The sequence below is a fragment of the Zalophus californianus genome, chromosome 1 (genome assembly GCF_009762305.2).
Source record: "Zalophus californianus isolate mZalCal1 chromosome 1, mZalCal1.pri.v2, whole genome shotgun sequence".
Taxonomy (NCBI): domain Eukaryota; kingdom Metazoa; phylum Chordata; class Mammalia; order Carnivora; family Otariidae; genus Zalophus; species Zalophus californianus.
The window spans coordinates 71,915,387-71,943,323 of record NC_045595.1 but is presented as its reverse complement, the minus strand read 5'-3'; the positions used below and the strand labels follow the sequence as shown (position 1 = coordinate 71,943,323).

At 48.6% G+C, this 27,937-nt stretch overlaps 1 protein-coding gene across 5 annotated transcripts in view; it reads right to left on the bottom strand.

Annotated features, from left to right (window-relative positions):
* Nucleotides 1–27,937, bottom strand: part of OSBPL10 (oxysterol binding protein like 10) — a 311,564-nt gene that overhangs the window by 24,320 nt on the left and 259,307 nt on the right. For 4 of the 5 annotated variants that reach the window (XM_027585094.2, XM_027585096.2, XM_035728751.1 and 1 more), the window contains one exon: nt 9,724–9,873. The exons of the other annotated variant lie outside the window; for it this stretch is intronic. In XM_027585094.2, coding sequence (XP_027440895.1) covers nt 9,724–9,873 — 150 coding nt within the window. The remainder of the gene's footprint in view (nt 1–9,723; nt 9,874–27,937) is intronic. 5 annotated transcript variants of the gene reach the window in all.

Sequence of the window (27,937 nt, the reverse complement as noted above, 5' to 3'; positions counted from 1 at the left end):
GAGTCTGCCCCTCCCTCCCCGCTCGTTCTCTCTCTCGCTCACTCTCTAATAAATAAAAATCTTTTAAAAAAAAAGCGCCAGCCCCCTTCACATGACCTCACAGTGCTTGGAACATCATGAAAGGCATTCACCGAAACTTTCGTTGGGTGGGAAGAGTCTGAAATAAGATGTTACTTCTCCCAAGAAGATGTGTACTACATAAAGAGAGCTACAGCTGTGAAAATCAACTCCCGGGTTCCCTCAGAGTCCCAGATGTGGGCTTGCAGAAGGGAAGCAGAAGCTGGGGGCTGACATTCATCTCTTGGCAGCTATGGCCTTGTGTACTTGGGCAGGCTCATCTCTCTAAGACTCAATTCCTCTACTGTAAAACAGGGAAAATAAGAATAGCAACCTTGTAGGGGTTTTGTGAGTATTAAATGAGTGCAGAATCAGCCCTGTGCCCACACAGTACGTGCTCACGCTGCTGGTGGTTGTTATCATCGGGGATCTGCCTCTTCACCCGGAGACTCGAGGAAGCTAAGAACAGGGTAGATCAGACACAAACCTGTCACAAAATATTTCAGTGACAAAGCTGAAGACTAAAAGTAAGTCTCAATGACCAGAGCAACCCCTGGGACCACCTCTGGTGCGTCTGTAAATACTAGATTATTTGAGAAAAAGGAGAAATAGTTGTATAAAACAAGGAAAGTGTGGTAAGAACGTAAGTGGTAAGTTTGAATGTTTCAAACTTAAACGAGATGTAGAACTCAGGCCAGGCTCAGTGCTTTGGGCTTCACATCACCTTGTTTGGTCTTCTGAATCCCCTGTCAGCAGATAGGACAATTCCATTTTACAGATGAGAAAACGGAGGCCCAGAAAGGCTACGCAAGTATAGAGCTGGAATGTGAACCAATTCTGCTCGGTTGAGGTCTAGGCTGGATCCCTCACTGCCCCCAGGCCAGAAGATGCACCATCACTCTGAATCTTCCCGGAAAAGCAGGATTGAAGAGCTCCTGCCAACAGCATAGGGAGGGAGTACAGAAATGACACACACCGGCCCCTCCACGATACAGATGCATCCAGACAAGCTTCAGGAAGCCAGGTTACTACTGGGTTTTCTACTAAAAGGCAAGCAATTCAGGAGAAGGAGTGGGCTTTACTTGACAGTGTACTAAAAGCAAGCTTTGGAGGTGTGCCTGGGTGGTTCAGTCGGTTAAATGTCTGCCTTCGGCCCAGGGTCCTGGGATCGAGCCCCATGTCGGGCTCCATGCTCAGCGGGGAGTCTGCTTCTCCCTCCGCCTCCCCACCTCCTACCCGTGGGGCTTGTGTTCTCTCTCTCTTTCTTAAATAAAATCTTTAAAAACAACAAGAACAACAAGATCTGGAGAGAAGAGCCAAAGGCATCAGGAAGGGAAGCAGACACGATACTTGGGAGAACGGGACACTGTGTACCCACAGTTGTGCTTGTGGGGGTTCATTTCCACGGTTTACCCTGGCTCTTCTGACCTTCCTCACAAAAACTTCCCCCTTGGAAGGAGGAGCTGAATCTAGCAACACCGATCTTTGGCATACCATGACTAAACCTGGAAATTTAGCCTACTAAAACCACCAAAGGAGAAAACTCGTACGCCCAAGACGTCTGCAACCTCATGCCAGGATCAAGAAGCCGCAGAGACACACAGGACCCATCACACTAGTTGCTGAGGACGTCCAAGACCATGTAGCAACTCGGTGGAAGGTTATGCGGCCAGTCACGAGTACACAGGGAAGGACAGCATTCTCTTCCTCAAGCCCCCGGGTGAGGACACGGCTGTTTGCTGTAGTGGGATTTGTGGGGTCAACGAACCACAACCATGCACGGGATCTCCACCTGGTTTTACAAATAGTGCTACTGTAACCATTCAAGTGATTCTTTAGGAATCGAAGAAATTTACAAATTATCTCGGCAAGCCTCTCTCACAAAGTGAGAATCTTGTCTTACGTAATTACTAATTGCAGAGAGAGTTCGGGGTCCCTGGAAAAAGAAGGAGGGAGACCTAGCTTTCTTTTTTTTTTTTTTAACTTTATTATGTTATGTTAGTCACCATACGTTACATCATTAGTTTTTGATGTGGTGATCCACGATCCATTGTTTTCGTATAACACCCAGTGCTCCATGCAGTACGTGCCCTCTTTAATACCCATCACCGGGCTAACCCATCCCCCCACCCCCCTCCCCTCTAGAACCCTCAGTTTGTTTCTCGGAGTCCATAGTCTCTCGTGGTTCCTCTCTCCCTCCGATTTCCTCCCCCTTCATTTTCCCCTTCCTTCTCCTAATGTCCTCCAGGCTATTCCTTATGTTCCACAAATAAGTGAAACCATATGATAATTGACTTTCTCTGCTTGGCTTATTTCACTTAGCATCATCTCCCCCAGCCCCATCCATGTTGATGTAAAAGTTGGGTATTCAGACCTAGCTTTCTTGACATAAGAAAGGTCATTTGAGGTGCCCCCCCAACCCTGCCACCTTGTGAAAGAAGGTAAGAATGGCCATTCTCGGGCCAGCAGATAGCCTTATCAGAGACGGTAAATCAGTGGTAAAACCCCCAGGACAGGTTCAGAGGTAAAGGTGGACTGGACGCACACTCCTGAGTTCTCTTTGCGGGATCTAAAGTCCCCTGAGGACTCAGACGCCGGCCCAAGAGGAGCCAGAGATTTGGTGATGATGACCCTGGCTCCTGACTCTGACCTAAACTCTGTCACCCTAAGGGGACTTCTGCCCCAATCCCACTGTCTCCACCACTGCGCAAGTCCCTTCGTGAATGTGTATGCCTCCCTTAGCTTAAAACTGCCCCGATTTCGTTGTTCAGGGAGACACTGCTTTGGGAAAGATCCCTGGTGGTCTCCTTTATTTGCGGCAAGTAAAATCCTTCTTTTTCCTAGTCTTTGGCTCAGTTGTGTCTTTTGGCTTGACACTCACCAAGAGGGGAACCCCGTTGCGGGTAACAATGGGATAGGCACCGTGTACCTTGAGGGTCAGGGAATTCCTCACCTGAGGAGAGCCCAATCCCCCCCTCCCTTTGTCTTGTACTACTTTTAACCACAATCTCTATCCCCAAAACTCCCACCTACTTTGTGGAATCAGCTGCGCCATCTGGAACAACACGAAATCCACTGTTCTAGAAGGTCCCCCTCTCACCTGATCCCGTAAAACTGGAGTTTAGGCTAGCGCCCCCGCCCCCGAGGAATCCATGTGGGTGGCTCACCTTGCTACCCATAACTACCACCGTCCTCCATAATCTCAGGTCCAAGCATGCCACTCTCCACCCAGTCCCCCTGAGGTCCTACCACACTCTGCCTCATCCCAGCCCCATCAAGAACGACAGCCTGTTGACCCTGTTCTGTCCCCCACCTCCTTGCAGCCTCGTTTCCCACCACACGGGCGTGGAGTCCGTGGCCCCACCTTACACTTACCCCTCTGATCCCTGCCGCACCCCCCCTGCCCTGCAGCTCTGCCACTTTCTCCCGCTCGGGTTCTAACCGAGTGAACCTCAACTCTGCCATAATCCAGCTCCTCCCATTCCCCATGCCTCAGCCTGCGGCTCAACCTCCCTGGAGGGAAAGAGGCACCTTTTACATCCGTGACCGGCAGCAAACTTAAGTGCCCCTGTGGGAGAGTGTAGCCATCCTCCCACCTCCCAGGCCACCCTGAGACCATCACTCCTTTCCTGCTGCTGTCTCCTCCCTCCTCCCATCTCTCACATGAGCCCACTACTTCTGTGGGCACGGGGACACGCGTGATGACCGTGTGCACGCCATCATCCCGAGCCAACCCTCCCGCGGCACTCACCAGGCCCCGCTCGGACGCCCTCAGATGCCGGGCACACGCAGAGGAGCCCCACAGAAGGTACAGCTCTCCCGGGTTCACAGTAAGGAAACTGAGGCACTCAGCCTAGGGAACTCAGCTAGGCGGCCACCCTGACAGTCCGGCTCTCCAGCCAACGTCCTGGGCTCTGCCTTCTCCCTGGAGGCAGTGGCTGCACCGTCCCATCGAAGGGTGACCCTCCGCCCGTGCTCTGGGCCCCACACCCTCCTACTACTCGGGTTCCTGCAGCCACCACCCCTCCCCTCTCTGTTCCCACCGGCACCCAGACACCTTCAGAAACCGAGCCTCCCACGTCCCGGTCCGCCTCCAGCTTCCACCCAACCTCCTGCTCTCCCTTTACTATATTCCAAGCTCTTGAGACAGCCATCTCTCCTCTCCGCCACCACTGGTCTTCCCGATCTCCCTGGCGCCCACCCCCCATCAGACCTCGACAGAAACAAATGCAACAGTCTATTTCCAGGCCCGATCTTTCTGGACACCTCCCTGGCAATTGCTCACAGCCGACGGCTCCTCTCTCCTGGAAGCACTCTTTTCCCATGGCTCCAGGACCTCACACTCCTCTGGTTTCTGTCCTACCTCCCTGCCTGGCCCTTCTCAACCTCCTTTCCTGGATCCTTCTCATGCCCTCAACCTCCACATATTGAAGTATCACAGGACTCAGGCCTTGGACATCCCCTACATCTCCACTCACTCCCCAGAGGAACTCATTCCCATCTCCTGGCTTCAAACACCCTCTGTTCCTTGTTGGTTCTCGACCTTGTACCTGAACCTCACTCATAACCCTCAGACTCTATACCAACTGCCTCCACACCCTCCCTACCTGGATGCCTAAATAACAGCTACCTCAGACCTAAGAGATCCATGACGAATTCGTGATAGCCCCCAGCCTGCTCTTCCCATGGTCTTCCCCTTCTCCGTAAGGGCGGTGGCCGTCTGGGGCACTGGTGGCCTCCAGTGAACCCCAGCTCCTGCAGAGCACACTTGTTTTAATCAATACAGAGCAAGTGACACTGTGCCACTCTGGAGCCTAAGTTTTAAAAACACTTCTCCGCTTCACTCTTGTCCTCATGGGAACTTGGAGCCACCCTGTAAGATGCCTGGCTCCCCAGCTGGACAGACCACGTGGGAAGGATACACAGACAGAGATCCTAAGACTTCATGGAGAGAGAGAGGGGCGCCGCTATCTCAGCCATGTCCAGCCCCCCCACCGACCCACCAGCGGACCAGAGACCTGTGAGTGACCGTGGACAAGACCGACAGCAGGACCGTCCAGCCGAGCCCAGCCCAGACTGCACAGCTGAGGACAAACAAAATGGCTATTCAAAGCCATGACATTTGAGGTGGTTAATTCCTCAGCAATAGGTCACAGAAACAAATGTGGCTGAATCTAGTGTTTAGTCTTCCGGTGGCTCAGGTCAGAATCCCAGAGTCACTCCTTACCCCCCTTTCCCTTATGCTCCACATCCGATCCATAAGCGATCAGGACACCCATATCCTGTGGGGACATCCGAACTCTGCCACTGTCACTCCGCCATCATCTCTCACCTCCTCCCTGCGTCTACCCTTCCCCCCACCGCCTGCAGCCCACTCACCCGCACCCCAGTTTACCTTCCACGAGAGGCAAAATAATCCTTTACAAGAAGGGTCACTGTGTTTCTTTGCTCAAAACTCTCCAGTGGCCACCATGTCACTCAGAGTAATATCCCAAGTCCTTACGGTGTCCTAGGAGTACCCCCCCCACTTCTGTCCTGCCAAGTCCATTTCCTGCCAACCCACCCAATTCATTCTTGAGTCATCCCTGCTCACCCTCAAAACGCCAAACAAGGGCCCTCAGACACCTCCACTGCACAGTCACCTGGCTGAACCCCTCATCTGAACGTTGTCTCTGGTCCAACAGTGGCCGGGAGCACCCACCCTGAGCAGCGCCTTGAAGAGGGCCTGTCCCCGTCCCCCGTGCTTCACCTTTCACCCTCCCGCCAGGCTCTGCTTCTTTGCACTGTTCTCAGCTCTGGATTCTCCTCTCTCGTGTACTGTCTGCCTCCTTCTGTCATCCCACGAGCTCCAGGAGGGTGTGGATGCTGGGTGCACTCCCAGCGTCTAGAACACTATCCGGCAGGTGTGCGTGCAGCTCCATAAGTATGTGAACGTATGCATTACTCATGGTTGTCTTTTATAACCCTGGAGAGCAGGTTAAGAAGGTCACAGACCTCCTAGCTCCACCCGGCATTCTGTGGCCCCCCTCCCTGGAGGCCAGGCGGAGCACAGCACCTCCTCCTCGTGTTTCTCACCTACATCAAACCCTCCAAAGATTTCTTGTTGCCCTCAGGATCAAGTTTGCCCTCCTTCATGTGACCCACAAGGGTCCACAGGACGTGACACGGCTACCCGCTCCAGGTCCGGTTCAAGCGTGCCACTCGTCAGCACACACGGGACTCCAGGCACACTGCCTTGTGCTCTCCAGCTTTGCCCATGCTGTTCCTTCTGCCAGGAATGCCCTCTCGCTCCTTCCACTAACGCCCATCATCCTTCGGCCTCAACCTAAATGGCCCTTCCTCAAAGAGACCTTCTGTGGCCCACCATCTTTCTGTGGTTCCTTCTTTCTCTCTCCTTTTTCCTTTCTAGTCTACCCACAATTTGTGGAAATGGAGCAGGTCATCCAGCGGAGGTATTCACCAGCAACTTGGGGTTGCGGAAGCATAGCTGAGGGAGGAGGGCAGAAAGGGGTGCTTTTAGTGGGAGGATCAGCTGCATATTTTGTGGGGGCAAAGTGGAAAATGAAAATGAAAATCCCCTTATTCAAAGTTATTAAGAATTTCAAGAGAGGGCGCCTGGGTGGCTTGGTCAGTTAAGCGTCTGCCTTCGGCTGGGGTCATGATCCCAGGGTCCTATGATCGAGCCCCGTCTTGGGCTCCCTGCTCAGCAGGGAGTCTGCTTCTTCCTCTGCCCCTCCCCTTCCCCAGCTCGTGCTCATGCTCTCTCTCAGGTAAATAAATAAAAGAGTTAAAAAAAAATAATTTCAAGGGAGCAACAGTAGAACATTCTATCAAGCACGGGACGCCTCTGAACACAGGGGGCTGTGTGACTACTCCACTGGTCACACGCCCACGAAACTGGCCCTGTCTGGTGACCACAGTTAATTAACTCAGGCAAAAATGTCACATTGGATGCCCAGCCATGCTGGTGACTTGTGGATGCATCAATACTGGCCACCTCCTCAAAGATGGGGTGGTTTTATGGAGAGTGACCAGAGCTCCATTCTTCAAAGAAGACCCAGGGTGCCTGCTCATCAGATGTTGTAACTGGGCTAAGTTCATACACTGCCAGTCTGGCACAAGCTTAACACCATGATATGGGCAAATGCCAAGAAGACAAAAGGAGACAGTAAGCAAAGAGACTTTCATCAACCTTTCTATGATGCAACAGAAGGTTTACCTCTTCTTCTCACAAGCATTTCAGCTCATTAACTCTTCCCTTGGTTTTTGAGTAATAGCTTCTTCCCAGTAAATAAGTTAATGAACTACAGACTAGAAAAGCTTTCCTTTCAAAGAGCCAACTGAGTATTGGATAAACGTAACAGTTGCTCTTTTAGGAATAGACCGTGGCTCCTGAAATGCAAAGCAATTATATCCTAACAAAATAATAACAGGAGATGCACGGTTCCTAGGATTTATTTTAAAACAAGAGAGCCATAACGTGAAGTCTCTGAGACATTCAACCTGCGTAATAGAGCCCTCTCAGTATTTTATTGTGCTCCTCCACACCTGACCTGGACAATTTCAGTGCCTCTGACATTCTCTCTCCTATGTCATTCATGATTCTACATCAATGTTTCACAAATATTTTTTAATACGATCCACAACGAGAGTATGTTTTACATTGTGACCCAGTACACATGCATCAACAGAACTGAAGTAAAAATTTTATTGGCAGTACACGCTGAGATTTTCCATTGGGTTTTACTTCATTTTTTAGAAATGATCATCTGACCCACACATTGGTTTTACAACCTACTAAATGGGTCATGGCCCACAGTTTGGAAATGTGGTTTTAGATCATACTAGCATGTATTATTACCCACATTCCTTCCACCAGATCTTAACTCAAGCTCTATCTGAAGTATCCACGAATCCACAAGAATAAAAAAGAAGTGGCTTTTAAAAAGGCAAGCATTGAGGGGCGCCTGGGTGGCTCAGTCGGTTAAACATCCGACTCTTGATTTCAGCTCCAGTCATGATCCCAGGGTCGTGGGATTGAGCCCTGCATCAGGCTCCACACTCAGTGGGAAGTGTACTTGAGACTCTTTCCCTCTACCTCTGCCTCTCCCCTCCCCTGCTCTCTCTCACACTCTAAAACAAATAAACAAATCTTTAAAATAAACCCATAAATAAAAAGGCAAGCAGTTAAATGATTCCTCTAGCAAAATGGACAGGACCATTCTAGAGCTAGATGGCTGAAATGAAGGGAATTAGGCAAGATAACACAAAGCGGGTCTTCACGGTGAGGTGAGCAGATTCAAGCAGAGGGCAGAGAGTGGCGAAGGCAGGAAACCTTCTGACGTCAGGCCTCCCCAGCGTGGGGCCACCATTTTCTTTAAAGTGCCACAGTGACACGCTCACATTCAAACACAGAAAACATTCTGTGGAAAAGGCTTTTTTTTTCTGTCCTCTTTGAGGCTCCCAACTCCTCGGTCCCCTGTAAGCGGTCAGTCACCATCTTGTCATCTTCCTCTTCAAAGAATCTCTCACACCCGCCCCTCCCCGCCAGGTTCTCTGGCCTCTGGCACAGTCTGAGGTGAACCTGTGGTGTCTAGACCTGTCACGGCAGCCAAACAACCCAACCACCCTCAAGGCGGCTTCCACAGGGGGTGCCTTTAGTGGCGTGGACCATCTCAAGCATGCCCACATTTTTCTGGCTGGCCTTCAGGTTCTAGAACCTCCATTCCCCAACACACCCTCCCCACTGGGTCTCTCCCGAGTAGCTGTCCCTCTACCACACAACATAGTCTCATCACACAGGAAGCGTTTGGTAAGGTTAAGAGTGATGTCGTGCCTATTACGAGTCCAGCACGGGGCTGGGGCCCTGCTTGCTCCCTCTAATCTCACCACACCCTTCCAGGGAGACATCAGGATTCAGTATCTGGCTAGAAATGGAACCAGGTGGGCACCGTCCCCCAATGCCACCATACAACCCTTCAGCTACCTACAAAACCGCTTTCTCTGCTCGCCTCCAGAATGAAGCCACCGCTCAGGGTGAGGGAGGATCTCTATGGGCCCAACAACTCGCCTTCAGTAGTCAGGACACAGGGTTCTCCTGATGCTGCCCCCCAGGAAGGGAGTCAGCACACTTCCACCAAATAGCAGGTCTGTTTCCTTGCAGGTGGGTAATGGGATCTGAGTTCCCCACAAGGCTGCCCTTTGGGGACTGGCTGTTAAAGCTTAATACTAACTGGCAGCAGGTTATGGCCCTGCATGCAGTGGCATCACTCCCGGGGCCGCCATTTTCCTTCCTCCCGTTTTTCTCTCTGGGGCCAATATGCCTCATCTGTCTCTACATCTTCAATCTTCAATCTTCAATCAAAGAAATCTTATCTTGAATTTTCCCTATCATCTCCTGTGTTTCTTCTGACGCTAGAATAGCAGCTTCTCTAAAGGGTCAAATGTGACGCTTATGCTCTGAGAGGGGCATTTACGGAAAAACATCCTTTCAAATTATCCCTTGGAATATCCATGCTCGAGTGCCATTCTGGCCTTTTTCCCACTCTCCTTCCCCAGTCTCACCACGGTGAAGAGATGTAAAGAGAGGAGGCTTAGGGGTGGGGGGGTGAGGGGAGACAGAACCCAAGCCATTGGCTGCACACCCAGTGGGACATGCCAACCTACCTTGGTCAAATCCATTCCCAGTTTGAGCTGTGAAATGAGATGGAGAATTATACTCCGTTGATCCTCCATGACACCCAATTCTGTCTCTTCCTTATCTTCAGTGTCACTTTTCTCATCTTCGGACAAAACCAGTTCAGGGCCTGAGTTTGGCTAAAATGAGACCATTGATAAAAATCACCAGCTGGTCCAGCAGAAGTTAGAAGCGCAGCATAGGGACAGATATGCTTAGCAATGATGGAAGGGGCCCAATACTGCCCCACAAAGAGTTTCTCTGGAAGCCAGCCCTATTAGCCACAGGGTGAAAGAGGACTCTTTCGGGGTGTAGGCCCTTTTGGGGATACGTTAGCTATTGTGCATGCCCATTCATTTTCCTCATCATCCCCTATTAGTGAACTTTCTGGCCTAAGGACTTCCTCCAACCAAAAAAAAAAGTTTCTCGCTCTTCAAAAAACTATATGGGTATGAGCTCCCTTACCTGGACTATTCCCATACAATACTTTCCTTTTAATTTACACAACCCAGAACACTTTATATCTAATGGTAACTTTTCTGTTAATAAGCAAAAGTCAGATACCCCCGGGACAGACTGAAATTACCTTGGTTACGAGAAGATATACTCTGAGACTATTTCTACTCACATCAATTAATTTCACTACAGCAAGCATAAAAAAAAAGTCTCAGAGCTGGCATTAATTTAGGAAGGGAGACAAAAATAAAAATTTAAGGAAAACATGGAAAGTTTATAATGCTGAAACTCATGCTAGCCAACAGACCCTGCTTTCCTCAATGCAAGTTTATTAATTCAATTGCTTGATTCTGATTTTTCCAATTACAGAGTTAACAGGCAAGTTAATGAGCAGAATGTACAAGAGGGATTACGGAGCACAGCATCTTCCAAGAGCCCAGTATCAAGAACTCTAGCTATCGGGATTCTACTTGCTGTCCTTGGGATTCTACTAAAAGAAGTAACCCTATTCCCCACTCCGCATTTACCTGTGTTCTTATGGTACTTGTTTACAGGTAAGCCCAAGCACTCTGCAAAAACATACAATGGTTTCTAATTACCAAGGACAGGTCAGACCAATGAACTTGATATACAGAAATGCAGGAGCTTGAGGTATTAATACGAAAAGGATACAGACTTGCCCATATGTCTACGCAAAAACTAATGATTTATAAACCCCACTAGGCAGAATCATCTCATTTTATCTAAAGGCACTTCCAACTTCCAACACCCCAAGGTTATTTTAGTGATTAAGGTGGTTGTGACTGACCAGCCTAATATACACGTGTTGGCCATTCCTTACCAACACTCTGGGGAGAAAATAAGATGCTCTTCTTCCCCGGGGTAGGCATTTTAAAAATTTCCATCGAGACAGACATTTTCCATAGACATACTTCTCAAATTATTCTCAATCACCTCTGAATAACCTCAGTTCTGGAGAGAGAGTTGGGAAGACCCCGGTAAAGCCCACAGGAGTAGGCTCCCCGCCCCGGCCAAGAGTTGCGTGTTCCCCCATCGTGTGCCTCGTCTCCAGCCTCATCGTAATGTGTGTTGTTTGACATCATTGGAAGCTTGTGTTGCCAGGATACACTGAAATAACTGAGGACCTGAACCCCATCCTGCTCCATGGGAGACTCACCAGATGAATCTGGATTGGGGGAGTGGACTGCCCTGATTCTGTGCTGGGAAGCTGGAGAAGGAGGGGCTCCGAAGGCCACCCTGCCTCTCTTCCAGCTTCACCTCTTCAACACCCACCTGCTGTGTCTCAGTGCTGCTACCAAGGCCACTGAGCCAGAACGGCTGAAAGGCTAGGAATAGCAGAGTCATCTTCCCACCAACCTGCCCCTCCTGGCTCTTCCTTCTCCCTCCTCTGGATTTCAGTGTTGAAGAGTATGGCGGTCTCATTTCACTGGGAGTTTATAGTTCCAACCAGACACCACCAAAGTCAGAAAGCTCAGACCCAGTCCCTTCCAATGGCAAAAGGGCGGCTCTTACCACTTCCTTTGTAGTGACCTGGTGGATAGGGCTCTGTGTTAGTAGACTTCCCCTCAACACAGGGGCGGGGCAGCTGGGGGAGGAGAGGACAATGCCCTGGGTATCTTGCTTTGGGAGGAAAAAGGACAATCAAAAACAAATCAAGCTATCAGCATTCACCGACACTGGGGGAAGAGGGGATGGTGGTGCGCAAAGTCCTTGGCCGTCTCCACAGGAAAGGGAGCCGCCATCTTGAGTGCAATTATTCCTGCTTGAAATTAGTTGTTCTCACCGAGCACTGAAAGCAGACTAAACAAATCAATTGCTCAAGTGAGGCTGCCATAAGCTTTATGAAGCAGAACGATCCTTTCTTCTGAAAACGTGATTTCCCATTTGTCCACACAGCAGCACACAGGGAAATCGCCATCCTCCCCACTCAACTGTCACACCTGCTGCAACATATTTACGGGACCCCCTGGGACCACACTTCCTCTTGCTGTCTGCCTTACTTGGAAATTAAACCCAGCTTGTCCCAGACTTCGGGTAGCCAGGAAGTCTTTCTGCAATATCCTGCCACGTGATACTAAGTACACACATCAGTGTGCACACAAACGTCCCCGGGTCTTCCTCTTCGATCCAACATTACATTTCCTCTGTGTCTGGTGATGCCTCTCAGAGACGCTGGCTCAAGCAGAGAGAATTAAAGCTGGTGCACGGGCCCCAGAAGCTGACTCACTCCAAGGCGACCAGAAGTCAGAGCTTGTGGGGGCTCTGAAGTCCTGCCAGCAGAAGAAAGGCCAGGAGGAGCCCTACACACCATTACTGGCTTGGGTCCCCAGCAAACTGGCTAAGTGTAATCAAGGATGGCAGTAGGCTCTCTCTCCCAGAGCTTCTGAGAATGTGCCCTTCTTCTCACAGTATGATTTGCAAAAACCTCTCCTACCCAAACTCAAGTGAATAATCAGGGTTAGAAAAAGGGAGGGGGCACCTGGGTGGCTCAGTCGGTTGGGCGTCTGACTTTGGCTCAGGTCATGATCTTGGGGTCCTGGGATTGAGCGAGTCCTGTGTCGTCAGGCTCCCTGCTTAGCAGGGAGTCTGCTTCTCCCTCTCCCGCTGCCCCTCCCCCTGCTCATGCTCTCTCTCTCTCTCTCTCTCTCTCTCTCAAATATATAAAATCTTAAAAAAAGACAAAAACAAAGGTGGTTTCATTCATCACATTGTTAGTGAATGTCTTAGAGGACACCCCCAATTCCACCCACACTGGAACTCAGTCTTTTGCAGAAAGGTGAGACCACCCTCCATTGTGGGTCGAAAAGGAGGGCAAGAGGAGAGAAGACGGGAGGATTGAACTGGTCAACCCCGTGAGAAAGAGGTCAACTGGCAACATAAAGACAGCTCCATCAGCATCCACAAAGCACCCGCTATTAACTGGCAATGCAAGAAATTCAGAATTTGAAGAACAAGGCTTTGTTGGCCTTTTAAAGGCAGAAAAACTTCTTCCCTGTTAGGGTCAAGAGTTTGTCGATTCTGCTGGTCTGCTGTGAAATCGAAAACATCGGTAAGGTCACAGGATCTATATTCCATAATCAGGCCCATGTGCCCCTTCCAGAGCCCCACCCTCCCACTCGCAGCGCTCTGCTTCTCTCCTGGGGGACCCTGCATGCCCGCACCCTCTAATCCCTCTGGATTTCTGCTTGTAAAGCTGTGACCACTGCCTCGAGGTGCTCCAAGGTGGCAGAACAGTGTTTCTCGATCTCAGAAGAAAACTGAAAATGAGAAATGGCTTTATAAATGCTGAGAAAGTTCACACGACTTACTAAGCAAGAAGAATCATCAAATTCCCCCATCCCCCAGAGATCTCTGCAAATGAGCCAGCCCAGCCATAAAAACGTATGCCAACTTGAAGATAAAATGGAATCAGAATATGTTTGAAAGAGAAGCAGGCCTTGGAAAAATGAGGTTTTTAATAAAAACAAAAATTATGAGTCAATATTTCTGCCACATGAGCACCTCCGGGCATATGGTGCTACTAAAAATCAAGTGACTCATACCTATGAGCAAATAGGGGTAAGGACAAGTATATTTGATGGACAGGAAAAAGCTTCATGGCAGGCTGGGGCTTAGGGACACTCCTCCGTGTGTCCACAACAGGAACTTGTGCCCCAGAGCACGGGTTCTGAATCTGGGCACTATGGACACCCCCCCCCCCAAAGGTAATACCACTACCCTTCATATTTGATACAAAAATTGTGTGTCTGGGCCTTTTCTGGAGAGGAGGCCCATGCTCTCCTTGGATTCTTGGAAGAAGATCTGTCCCTGGGCTGACCTTGGGCCTCTCAAGGACCAAAGGGTCTGAGACCACATAAGAGAGATGGGCTCTCAGGATGGGATGTGTTCTAGTCAGACAGTCCCAGCATCTGCAGACGGGCTCCTGCCTTTAGGCACAGACCTCTACTTCTTCCCTGGTTCGGTGCAGCACATCTGTGAGGCACCGGCCGAGGGCCAAAGCCAGAAGCAAAATCATGACTCAGGTTAGACGGTGTAAGGGAAATACTGAACTTTGCTTCCACATCTTCTTTTTAACACAAATCTTAATTCTGCAATACAAATGCAAATTCCAAACGAGAAGGAAATTCCAATCCATTTTATTCAATACACACATGTAACTGAACTACAGTTTGGGTCAGTTCCAGGAAAAACTGTGAAAGAGACAATCATCTTCCAGGCCCATTCATTTCCCTGTCACAGGCCCCGCTCCACCCCTGCACCCGCACCTACTCCCCCTCCCCCCCCTTCCTGAGATAAGTGCATGCAACCCAGCCTTCCTGCTTCACCACCGTCTCCTCCTTTCTTCACTGGCCCTCAGAGAGCTGAGGCCGACACAAGCAGTTTGATCTACTAATGTCCTCTTTATTTGTAAATGCCTAATAACTTTAGTGTCTTAACTCAAAGGGCTGAATCCTTAGATTTGAGGCATTATGAGAGAAGGCTAGGTGGCTACATGACCCGACCTTGAAAGAAGACTTTTCCTGTTGAACAGGGAGCAAGGCCATGCTAGAGCCCTTAAATCACAGACATGCAGGTATGAGGGGTCTACTCTAGCGAAGATTAAGATGGGCACCTACTGCCATCTTTTGCCCAAATAAGTGTCCTAGAATAGGCATTCGTTAAGTAGATAATCTCTTCAACAGAAAACTGAGTTCAAGCAATCTGCAGCTATCCGAAAAGTCTACTTGACCAAGGACAGAAAATAAAGGCAGCTAGAGACTGAACATCAAATTCTACTCCGTCAGCAAGCACGCTTGAGGCCCAGCGTTTTGAGAGCGTGGCATCTGTCCCCACACGCTGTACCTTGGCACGGAGGCATGGGACGAACTGAGTCACACCGAAGACCCGAGCATTGTCCAGATATCGCCTTTACGGGAGAAAGCGGAAAACCCAGCCACGTCAGAAAGAGTATCTGATATTCTGAGGGTCACAGAAAGCCGGAAGGTGGGGGTGAAGACCCAAAGCACCACCCTCAGATATCCACCCTCAAATGAGAGAAACATCATGAGGGACAGCAGCAGAGTGAAGGAGCAACCAGGCAATGAGGCGTCCTCCTTAGGACCCTACCTCTCACTTCCACAACGACGCACAACATGCAATACCAGACACCAGCACAAGTATGCTTCTGTTCACTGGGGGGTGAAGAGTCAACAGACAGTGGTTTGCTGGAAAGTGAGAAGTTCTGGAAAAAATAGGAATGGCAAGTTGAAACAGGGATTAGAGGCTAGAGGGGCAGAGAGGTTGGGAGAGTAGGTAAATGGAAGAGAAAGGAGACAAATACAGTGAATACTGGAAGACAAGCCCAGGGGTCTGCATGTCTAAGAGGTACAAGTGCCCAGGGACCAACCACTGAAACTAATTTTTGTTCTAATGATAAAGGCGTTACTGGTGTGGATGACCTTTATGGAATCCACAAAACCAAGTATTAAGTCCCTTTTATCTCTAGTCATTTTTCTCATCTCAATATTTATAGCCTAGTCAACCAAATTATCATAATCGTTCCTTGATCCTCATTGCGTATGTTCACATTAGTAATATTTTACATACTCAGAAGTCCAGTCTAACAGTACAAGGTGAGGAAAACCGGCACAGCCGTATTCAAAGACCCAAGCCAACTTCATACACAAGTCAATACCATCAGTATCGCGCAGGGCATACAAAGATGGCCAGCAGGCCAGCAAATTCACCTGGCATTTTTGTCCCTCATTCTACAATAAGACAATTATATCGCATGACTATCAAGTGCAAGGCACTAACACATGCTTAGAAAAATTATTTCCCCCAAGGACACACACATACAGTTTTGTCATATGAATGTAAAGTGGCTGCTCCTAATGACCTACTGTCCTTCCCACACTTAGCACAGGTGGGATTTCTTCCCCAGAAGAGTCTCTTTTGTGCCTGTCTCCAAGTCCCAAAAAGCAGGCCATCTTTGCTGAGCGGAGGGTCTCTCAGTTGAATGGACGGACGCTCTCCTCTGGTCAGAAGTCATGCCAAAGAGCTTGATGTCAGACATATGTCTTCAGATGATGTCTTGTACACCTGACGCCCCTTGGCCCTGACGCAGGGCGGCAGCCGAAGGCTAGGCTCCTCGCATGTATGATCTTCTACGTGGAGCCACATCCAAAGCCAGGTGGCCAACTGTGCCTTGAAGGCCACCACTGTAATTAGGGGACCTTGTCATTTGGAGGTAGGTACGATGAGGCCACTGTGCGAGGAGAGGGAACCCGATGGACGAGTTGGCTCTAATCCTTAACAGGTTCAAGTACAAGCATGTCCACACAGCAGGCTGGTCCCAGCTGCCGTTTTGGAGATGCTGAGTTGGTTGCCACTGACATCACAATCCTTCTGCCGCCTCCCAGTGGATGCGCTGGCTTTCTGGCTCTAACCACACATACACACACATTTACCACACTTGGCTCTCATAGACTGGAAGGACAGATGCTCTTCCTGAGCAAAGGGGCCGACCTGCAGAAAGGTTCATTTTCAATAAAACACAGGCTGGAAAGTAGAAGGAAGTCACTTCTGGGGAGGGGGAGAGGATGGGTGGGGGTCGGGCGGGGGGGGAACATTCATCATCAGCAAGCATGATCAGGCACAATTATGCCAAGAGGATGCAACAGGTGTTCCTTTAAAAAATACCAGAGAGAAGCGTTCATCGCAAACAACATCGGCCCTTTTCTCATTTCCATGTAGCTGCTCGGAAACCATTTTTAAATGAAAGCGAAAAAGAAAGGAATTGAGAAGGGTACAAAGCAAACCTTTAAAAGTACAGAAAAAAACAAAAAACCAAACCGCACACCACCACGTAAGGAAGCAGCCACAGCTGTGAAGGGGGAGGTGATTATCTCGCAGCTGGGGCACCAGAAGCAAGCGTGCCAATGACCGTCCTGGCGACCACATGCAGGCATCCCAAGGCCACACACCACGCCTCGGCTCCTCCAGCCCCAGCAGCCACCGGGAACAGCAGGAAGGGCAAACACGCAATGATCACGCCCAAGAGCCAAGCGCTGTATCGCGTGCTTTTATGACACGATCTCAATCAGCAGAAGTTGGGCGCTTTGCAACCCAGTCCAGCACTGAGTTACCGGCCCGGCCAAGAGCTCGCCAAGCCTGGGGTGACAGCGAGGCCACACCGGGTTGCGGGGCACTGGTCCCCACGGCCTGAGCGACGCAAGCAGCACAGGCCCATTTCCAAGCCCATGGACAGCTTGTGAGCACTGGGGTCAAAGGCTCGAGAAGGAAAAGGAAGAGGGCAGGAGAGCCGAGAACATAATCGCCGCAGCTCTGGGAGGCAGCGAAGCCGGAGAGATGGCCCCGATATAAATCCTGAGTCCGCTACCTTCCACCTGTCAGGCTCCGTCTGCTCATCTCTGAAATGGAGGCGGGACTACCCACACCTCAGGCGGCCGCTGACGGGCCTACAGAAGACAAAGCATGGAGAGCGCTGAGCCCGGAGCCGGGACCCCGGATCAAGCCCAGTAAGCAGCCACTGCGCTCGGGAGCCCGTGGCTGACTCACCGGGGCCTGGGGGCACCGGTGGGCGCGGTGATCTAGAAGCCTCTGCTACAGCACCCGTGTCCTCCGAGCCAGCCCTCCAGAAGCTGGGTGACGCTGCTCAAGCTCCTTTGCCAGGTCATCCCCTGCAACAAGGACCCAGAGGGCTCTGGGGCTGTAAAGGTCCGAGTCTCCCACAGAGCCCATGGCCCTGCCCATGAGGGAGCAGTACTTCTAGAATCTAGGGCTGCCCACGGAAGGGATCTGTAGAAATTCCAAAACAAATCTCAGCCAAGGGCCACATGCAGATCGGGAGAACCACAGGAGACAAATACCAAGCAGCAAGGGCAACAAAGCAGAGCGTGCATGAGCAGTGAGCTGCAATGGCAGCTACCTGAGCTCTCTGGAAGGCCTGGGAAAGAGAGGGACGAAACTCGTGCCAGGCCCATTCCAGCCGCCCTAGTTTCTGGTATGAGGAAACGCAATGGTTTAAGACATAAAAGACCTCCTGCAGATCGGCTGAATGGGGAGCAGGCACCCGAGTTGCAAGAGTTACCATCACCCCGACTGCCTCGAACACCCCCATTAGATACTGAAGATAGAAGGATGCTTAAGACCTAGTGTCTGCATTTGACAAGCTGGTAACCTGCTTGAGGAGTACACAGATCTTTTTTCTCCCCCCTGGCCCTGGGGGGAACTCGTAAGCTCCACCTCCTCCTTGGAGGCTTTGTTCAACCACGCTTTGCAGCAGCAAGAGGTGGTGCCTCCATCCTAACAAGGAATTCCTTAGCTCCCTCTAGGCGCCCCACCTGGCACTCATCGACTGGATTTATGCAACTGCACATCTGCTTTCCCGTTGGAACTGGAATGCCAAATCTCCCTCAGTAGAGAACACTGATTATTTGGGCTGGCTACTTAGCGCTCCGGGTTGATACAGACCTGGAAGCCACCTCTGGGATCGGAAGAAAGAATGCTGTTGATCAATTAGTACCATCGGCCAGGAATCGAGGAGTGGACAGTAGTGACCTTGTGGTGGGCTTACCCTAGCGTTCTGAAACTCCTTCATGACAGTCTCCCATTAGAACTCCTGTCTAATTCAGGCTTTCAGTTGTCGAATCTCAAGACAAAGGCTGGTTTTTATAACAATGCTCAATAAAATATGTGTTAAGGAATAAGTGAATAAAACTAAAGAAACAGTGGGGACAACTTGAGCGTGCAAGGACAAAATCCAGATTTAAAATGAAAATGACAGGGGTGCCTGCGGCACTCAGTTGGTTAAACATCTGCCTTCAGCTCAGGTCAGGGTCCTGGGGTGGAGCCTCACATCAGGCTCCTTGCTCAGTGGGGAGTCTGTTACTCCCTCTCCCTCTGCCGCTCCCCCACTCATGCTCTCCCTCTCTCTCTCTCTCTCTCAAAAAAAAAAAAAAGAAATCTTTAAAATGGAAAAGACAGCCAGTCGTAAAAGATCACATATGACATGGTTCCACTTATAGGAGACGTCCAGAACAGGAAGACAGATGAAGACAGAAAGCAGGTTAGCGGTTGGGCAGGGGCTGGGAGGATGGGCGGAATAAGGGGTGACAGCTAAAGGCTACAGGGTTTCTTTTGGGGGTGATGAAAATGTTTTATTTTTTTTAAAGATTTTATTTATTTGACAGAGAGAGAGAGGCGGGGAGAGGGAGAAGCAGGCTTCCCACGGGAGCAGGGAGCCTGGACGTGGGGCTCGATCCCAGGACCCTGGGATCACGACCTGAGCCGCAGGCAGACGCTTAACTGACTGAGCCACCCAGGCGCCCTGGGGTGATGAAAATGTTCTAAAATTGACTGTGGTGATAGTGGGACTTATCTGCGAAAACACTAAAACCCATGAAATGGTACATTTTAAATGAGTGAATGGCATGGCATTTGAATTATATCTCATAAAGCTGTTATTTAAAAAATGAGAATAAAAGTATAAATAAAAGGACACAAAATGGAAAGCCAAACAACAAGGGCAGGAGGAAGGCCATGGCCTGGGTGACCAGAGGGGCAGACTCTGAGCTGAGTGTCACCCAAGGGCAGTGCTTAGGGCAGCCAGAGGGAGAAGGGGACATCCCAAGAGAAGGAGCGGCATGACATCCGGACAGTCTGGCCGAGCGGGCAACACATGGTTTAACCTTATGGCTTGGACTCATTCCCTTGGGGAGCCCACCTGACGCCACGGCTTTCCACCATTTATTCACTGATGACCTCTAAATTTCTCCCTCAAGCTCAGCCTTCTCCTGAAACTCCAGCTTCATGCATCACCCGCCTGCTCACCATCTCCCCCCCAACAGCCATCTGCGGTAGGCAGAATAACGGTCTCCCCCGGAGGTCCGTGTCCTAAGGGGCCTGTGAATGTTACCTTCTGTGACAAAATAGGCCTTCTAGAGGTGGTTAAGGGCCTCGAAACAGGAACAGAGTCCTGGATTATCCAGTATAATCACAGGAATCCCAGAAATTGGAAACCCTTCCCTGGCTGTGGTCAGAAGGTGAGCATAGTCAGTGAGATGTGACAATTGCTGGCTTTGAAGACAGAGGAAGGGGCCACAAGCCGAAGAAAGCAGGCAGCCTCTAGAAGCCAGAAAAGGCAAGGGAGCAGATTCTCCCCTACAGCCTCCAGGAAGGGTCCCTCCCCTTCCTTCATGCAGTAAATAGGCATGTCAGGCTCTCTGTGAGGCACAGTAGAGGAATACGGAAAAGATCTTAGTCCTCTTGGAACCTGAGGCCTTGCTGGGCAGACCGTGGTTTGGTTTTGGGGGGCCCCCCTTGGGGGATCACGCAGTGACTATGACAGGGGCCCAGGGAAAGCAGTAAGATGGTGGCAGGCGGGTAAGGAAGCGAGCGAGCACTGAAGGCCGCAGGTAGAGCCGGAAGCAAAACTGGACCTGCCAGAAATGTCTGCAGATGGAGTTACCAGTAGGCCGTGGGCAACATAACACAGTACAGAGGATTCATGCAGGCGGGAAGCATTCACAGGAGAGAAAGCCATCATCTCACCCTCCTCTCAGATCTAAGACAGACCTTGGAAGGGCCCCACCAGCATCCTGACATCTCCATTTTGCTCACCGCACTCCTGCCTAGTCATCCAGACTTGAGGCCCGCAGGTGCTCGGACACCTCCCAGTGCCACACCATCCGGACATCTCGCATCTCTGCCACCACACCCTAGATCTTAGACACATAACTGTATGATCCTACCAGTGTGCAGATTTTCCTTCTGCTCCAAACATTCTCCTCTCACACGTTGCCTTCTGTTGCACCAGTAGAATGTTCTCCCCCAAATACCCTCTTCTCCGTTCGAAAGTCTTCAGTGCTGTTCCATGGCTCAGAGACAACTGCTATCCAGTCAGCCCAACCTGTAAGGCTCTCCTCAACCTGCCCCTTTCTCCCTTTCCCTCTTCCTCCTCACCTGAACTCCCTGCTGCCTAGACAGTCGACGGCACCCTCACGGCACCCCCTAGCCTCATACTGCCCAGCACAATAGCCACTGGCCACATGGAGCTATGCAAATCCATTAAAAATAAGTAAAATTTAAAGTACGATTCCCCAATGGCACTAGCCACATTTTAAGTATTCACCAGCCACATGTGGCTAGTGGCTACCATATTGGTCAGAGTACAAACATTCCCATCATTGTAGCATTACTGTATCGGATGGCCTGCTCTACGCTTTTCACGCCCTCCCCGTTCACTTCTCTGCTTTCTACCATTTGTTCTTTCTCTGCAAACACAGCCCCAAGCCACAATATGGACTCCAATGACCCCAGGTCAGGAACAATCTCTCCCTCCTCTACAGCCCTTTGGGTAAGCTTTGCCATGGTCACTCACAGGCCATTGCCAGGCCTATCTTTCCTTAACTTCTTGGTACTCCAAAGCTCATGGAGACGAGGTCATTTTGAAAATCTGACATTTCTAATAAAGCACACAAGGACAATCTTACAAATACTGTCGCCTCAGAAACAACATGATGAAGGAGTGATGTGCTGGGGGTAACCAATAGTATTAAAAGGATTCTGGACCTAAAAACTTAAAGGAATTCTACTATCTATGATTTGCTTCTTTTGTAACCACAGATGCACACCAAGAATACAACTCTGACTTTCTATATCCACAGTTTAAATTATTATTGATTTATGCTTTGTGCTGGGTGATGGATTTCTTCTGATTCTGCAGATGGTAAATACCTTTATTCAGAGAGTAAACACAACAAAGCTCAGGTCGATGGCACCACGTTAGCAATGCTTTCAGACTCCACGCTTGACGCCACTAATTGCTAGGCTGCCTAGTTTTTTCCATAGGTTATGCACAGTTACAGGCCGAAACTCTTGAAAGAGACAGGGAAAAAGACACAAAGCGACGAGGCTGTGCGGAGCAGCTGTAGGAGAAGCTCCGAATCAGGCCTACAGAAAGTGTGGTTCCTGGACCTGCAGCCTCGGCATCACTGGGAACTTGACAACAAAGACGATCAAGAAAACCATCAGAGATAACCCAGGCTAGGGGCCCATCCCAGACCTATGGACTCAGACTCTGGGGCCAAGGAGTCCAGAACTGTGCATGTTTGGGGTTTTTGGCTTCTATTTTTCAGTTGAAGTATAATTTATATGTGGTGCAATGAGGGACCGCCGTGTACAGTGTAACATGGCTTATGATAAATGTATCGCTTTATACCCAAATCATTTTTTTTTTACCATCTTAACTATTTTTAAGTATTAATGGTGTTACCTGTATGGACGCTGTCGTGCAACAGCTTTCTAGAATTTTTTCAGCTTCCAAACTGAAACCCTGCGCCCACTGGATAACTTCCCATTTCCTCCCCCATGGCCCCCCGCACAACCTGTGTTCCGCCAAGCCCCCCAGGCGCTTCTGGTACGTTCTAGCGGTTGAGAAGCCCTGCTCTAACCACCGCAGGCCACAGGGGGCAGCAGAGACAAGCAAGCAGGTAACCAGGGCAGACTAGCAGGAGATGGAATATTGGCCCCTCTGGTTCTCCAAACCCCACCCGGAGCACCTCCTGAGCACACGGCACCGCCTGAGGCGCAAGGGGCCCAAACATGGACAAATGGACAACTGTTCTCAAAGACCTGAGTAGGCACACGCTGAGGAAACAAACCGTCTTTCTCAACGTTAGCTCAGGTTCTGGGAATTCCACTTGACAGCCCCAAAACGGAAATGGAAAGCTATAAACTTTGATTAGAAGAGGGTGATTGTATTTTCATCAGTGGCCCCACCAGGTGGTCCTTTCATTCTGACTCTGAATTTCAGCCGTCTATTTTAATCATTTATGCCTCTCATTTAGAAATTCCCAACTGCTTCTTTCCGATGGAAATCCTGGTATGATAACACAAAAGAAATAACCAGGGGCACTGCAAACCACAGAATAGTTTTGATTTACAAGTCATTAAAAGCAGGAGGCATTTACTGTTCTTTGCAGGCAAAAAAGGACTGCGTCATGAATAATGGAAAAAGCAAAGGGCATTAAGGACTCCGCTGCAGATACTGTTCTCTCCAGCCCACACCGAGGATTTCCTGTGCCCCAAGGCACGTATCAGTACATACACAACTGCACCCCAGCCCTCCAGGATCTAAATCGTGCCAAGTCTACACCATTTCACTCCAAAAGGCCGAGTTTCTGGATTACTATTTCCTGACTCACAAAAGAGCCAATGATTTAGGGCTAGAAGCACATCAAGAGCTAGGAATTTTAGAAACAACGCAACGCTCAGGCAATTTCAGACTTTTCGTTTTTCTTAAAAAGAGTTCTGGTATATTTCCACTATATCCAGATTTTTGTAAATATTAATGGACAGAAAAGCATCTGGGAGAATCAGGCAGTAGTGTTTTGTAGGGAAAAAAAAAAAAAAAAGAAAGAAAGAAACCAGAACAAAACCGCTAACAGCTCTTAATTCTACGATGGGGAAGCACCAATAAGGCGCTATTAAAGTTACAATCTCTAAATCCCACTCAGTACCTCTGGCTCAAATAGCAGGCATTTTCTCTGCTTTTTAATTTGCATTATGTATGTCCACTTTTCTATAGTCACTGTGACTGAGGGTATTCAAAGAAGGTTTCTTTCTACTTTTATTCAAATGTGAATTGATACTTAGGATCTAAGAGGGTAATTGTAACAATTCATATTTTCCCCCTATTATTCCACTGCCATAAAATCCAAATGAGGCTTACTCTGTCTTCTACTTGAAAAACTGTCACATTATCACACTCAGCATTGGCCCATTTTCAAATGCTTCATTCAGTGAAAACTTCAAAGGCAAATGTGTGAGACAGCTGCAGTCACCCTAGGGGACTGTGAACACGTGTGGTGAGCACTACTAATGATCAGAACTGTGGGTTATTGTATTTAGCACAAAAAGAAGACAGTGAATTTTAAGGTGTAAATGTACTCTGGTGGGACCTACACTCTTCTAAATACTAAGTTCCTGTTTTCACTGGTTGTTTTGTTTTGTTTTGTTTTAATGATTACCCTGATGCAGTTTCCCTTTCTCCAGCATAACCTAGCCTGCTATGCAGGCTCTTGAAGCTAGGTTTTCCATTACTTGGGTAGACATTTCGACAAATGTTGTACTCTTGTACACTAAGTCTTCATCCCATTCGTGAAACAAACATCCCTCATGCAAGTTTAAAAATAACCCATGGTGTGTGATGTTTTGCTTGAAATTGATATTTAACTGGTTACTTTATCATGTCATCCATAATCTAAAGTCTTTAGAACAAAAAAAAAAAAAGTTTAACTTCTGATATTAAGTGCTTCATTTTTGAGAAATAAACTACTGTTGTTTTTTCCAAGTTAATAAGTATCCTGCATAAAACTGTCTTAAAAACCAGCAACGTGAGACCGTGGATGGAGAGAGAGGGTCCAAACCAGAATTACTGTCAAATGAGTCTATCTATACACATTTCCACATTTCCTTCACAGCAAGGAGTAGTTCCAGGGAGAAGGTTAGGGTGGGGATAACAAGGGCTCTATGTAGTCAGTACTCTTCATGAGAGGACCATTTGGTTCTTGCTAGATGATGTTTCCAAGACAGACAAGCATCTACCTCGGCTCACGGATATTCCCATGGCTACTGTACCTCCCTCCAAAACAGCCAACCCAAACACAGAGCAACATGCTGGCTCATCCTGGTGGTGTTCCTAGACAGCAACACATACCATTCTGGAGCCTCATTTGAAACTAACACTAGATTACGAAAAGATGTAATGAGAGTCTGACTCTCAACCCGATTCAAACTAAGGGATCCTTCACGGGAAAAGATTCTAGAGTGGTGACATTACTTCTCATATCTGAAGGGCACCCAAGATGTGGACAAAATACTTGCCCCACATTATGAAGAACTAATTGGCTTAATATAAAAAGAACACTTATAAAATATTAATTAGAAAGTCCAAATGAATTGAAAAATGTGCAGAGGCTGTGAACAAGAGAAACATTAATGGCTAATATGTGAAACATATTCTTCACTTCATTTGTAAGTATAAAATAGAAATTAAAACAAGACACCATTTTTCTTCTAAAATTAAAAACCGGAGGGGAGCCAGGCTGGCTCAGCCAGTGGAGCGTGCGACTCTTGATCTCCGGGTCGTGAGCTCAAGCCCCACACTGGGCATAGAGCTTAAAGATAAATACTAAAAATAAAATAAAAATAAAAACTGGCAAGAAAACAGGCACTTGATATTCATTTCTCATGGCAAAAATACAGGAAAATCGTAGCCCTCATGCACTGCTGCGGAAGTATAAATTTGTCTCAGTCTTCACAAGCAATTTGGTCATACTCAGAAGAATTTTTAATTCCCGCATTTGTTGACTGAATTCCACTTAAACTCCACTGCTAGACAGTTCCCCTACATGAGACATAGTTGCGTAAGTGTGCAAAATATGAGCAGAACAGTATTTGTAAAAGAAAAACTGGACAACCCAAATGTCTCTCAGAAGGTCTGATTAAGTAAGGCACAGGGTTCCCCGAATCATGACACAACCCTAGAGTTGACTGCTCTGTAACTGTTTAAAGGGATGCAAACGATCTTCGTATACTGACATGGGAGGGTACTGAAGATGTACTGTTCAATTAAAAAGCCACTTTACCTATACATGTTATCTGTAGTGTAATTTCATAGTTGTAAGAATTCCTATATATATATATATGTATGTTTGCCGTGCAAACTCCCCAGAAGAGAGACAGCAGCCCCCTGCTGGAGGCAGCATCTAAAGGAGAGTTGAAACAGTGGACTTTTATTTCTGACTTCCTACAAAAGCTTCTGCTATATTTTTATGGCAACAATTATGTTGTCTCACAATAATTTTTAGAGTTCTCCTCCTTCCACTGCCAACCTAAGAACTGTATAAACTGTTAGAAATGACCACAGGCTTCCATGTCTGGTTTAATCCTGAGGCTCTGGGGAGGCCGTGGGAGTCGGTGAAGGGGTGAGGGCCAGGGGCCGACTGGCAAAAACAAGTTTGAACTAGTTTCACTGTGTACAAAAAGCAAAGCCAGTGACTCTTCTCGTAAGAGCATAGCCAGCTGAGCGGACTGCCTCCCTCAAAGGGAACAACTGAACAATGTGCTCTACTTGGAGACAGAGATCGATCTCAGGTTGATTTCCATGGTATTTCTAATGTATTTGGTGAATGCCAACCAATGCGCTTGCTGCGGGGGGCTGATGAATGGCCCAAAGACGTCCAAGTCCTAATCCCCAGGATGGTGATGATGTCAGGCTACGTGGCAGTGGGGCATTAAGGTCGCTGGTCAGCTGAACTTAAAGTCGGGAGATTATCTTGGATTATCTGGGTGGGCCCAACATAACCACAAGGGTCTTTAAAAATGGAAGAGGGAGACAGAGGAGGGAAGTCAGAGGTAGAAAGGACTATGGAAAGAGCCAAAGAGAAGCAATATTCTTGGCCCAGAAGAGGACGGGACCATGAGCTAAGGCAGGCAGACAGCCTCTAGAAGCTGGAAGAGCCAAGGAAATGGGTTCTCGCCTAGAACCTTCAGAAAGGAATGTAGTCCTGCCAACAACTTGATTTTAGCCCACTGGGAGAGACTCGCATCCCAGACTTCTAATCTACAGAACTGGAAGATGATAAATTAGTGTTGTCTAAGCTCTTAAATGTGTGGCAATGTGTTACAGCAGCAATGGGAAGCTAAAACAGCCTGCCTAGACTTCCTTTATTTCTTGACACCCCAGACTTCCTCTGGTGGGCAAGCCTGGACTATGCTGTGGAAATCAGCCCACCTGGGCAGCTCAGCCTACAGATGCCCAGTGACCTGGGCCCACCCAGGGGCCCAGCTAGCTGATTTTAGGACTTCCTCAGAGAGAACCCAGACAAGACACCAGCAACAAAACTGCCCTCATGGCTATTAAATCAGCTACATCGGGAGAAGCCATATTTGAAGAAGTTATTAATGAAAGCCCTTTGTAAATCATGCCTCACCATACAAATATACTTGCCATCATTTACATGCAGACTACTCTTTTGAAAGACTAACAACAGAGAAATGAGTTTCCCTTGAGGAACCCAGGATAGCACAGGAACACATGTTCTTAGGGGTTTCTTAGGGATACACTCATATCCACGGACAGGGATTTGCAAAGAACAATGTGAATAAGGGCTTACCACTGAGTACCTACTACGTACCAGGCATTGGGCTGAACACCGAAAATATGTGATCTCATCTGCTTCTAACATTTCCATCAGGAAAGGACTCCCATCATTACCACTGATACTGCCCACGCCCCCATGGCAGTCAGTGAAGGGAATAGGTTTCAGATCGCCCTGTTACCTCCACAGTGGGCATCCTAGAGAGGCAGCCCGCTACCCCCAACAGGGACAGCTTAAACTGACATCTGCTCGATGCCAAAATGCTCCAAAGAAGGAGAATATTAGCTTTATTCCTATGGTCCTAGAAATGCAACCATTAACATACCTCCTTCTCAAAATACCCCTCAGACTTTCAAAAACTTTTTATTCATCTCAGCCAAATTATCTAAAACAAAACCTCTCATTGCCTTTATTTTTTTATATATTTTTTAAGTAATCTCTATGCCCAGTGTAGAACTTGAACCCAAGACCCTGAGATCGAGTCGCATGCTCCATGGAGCCAACCAGGCACCCCTCGTCTTTTTTTTTTTTTTTTTAAGATTTTATTTATTTGAGAGAG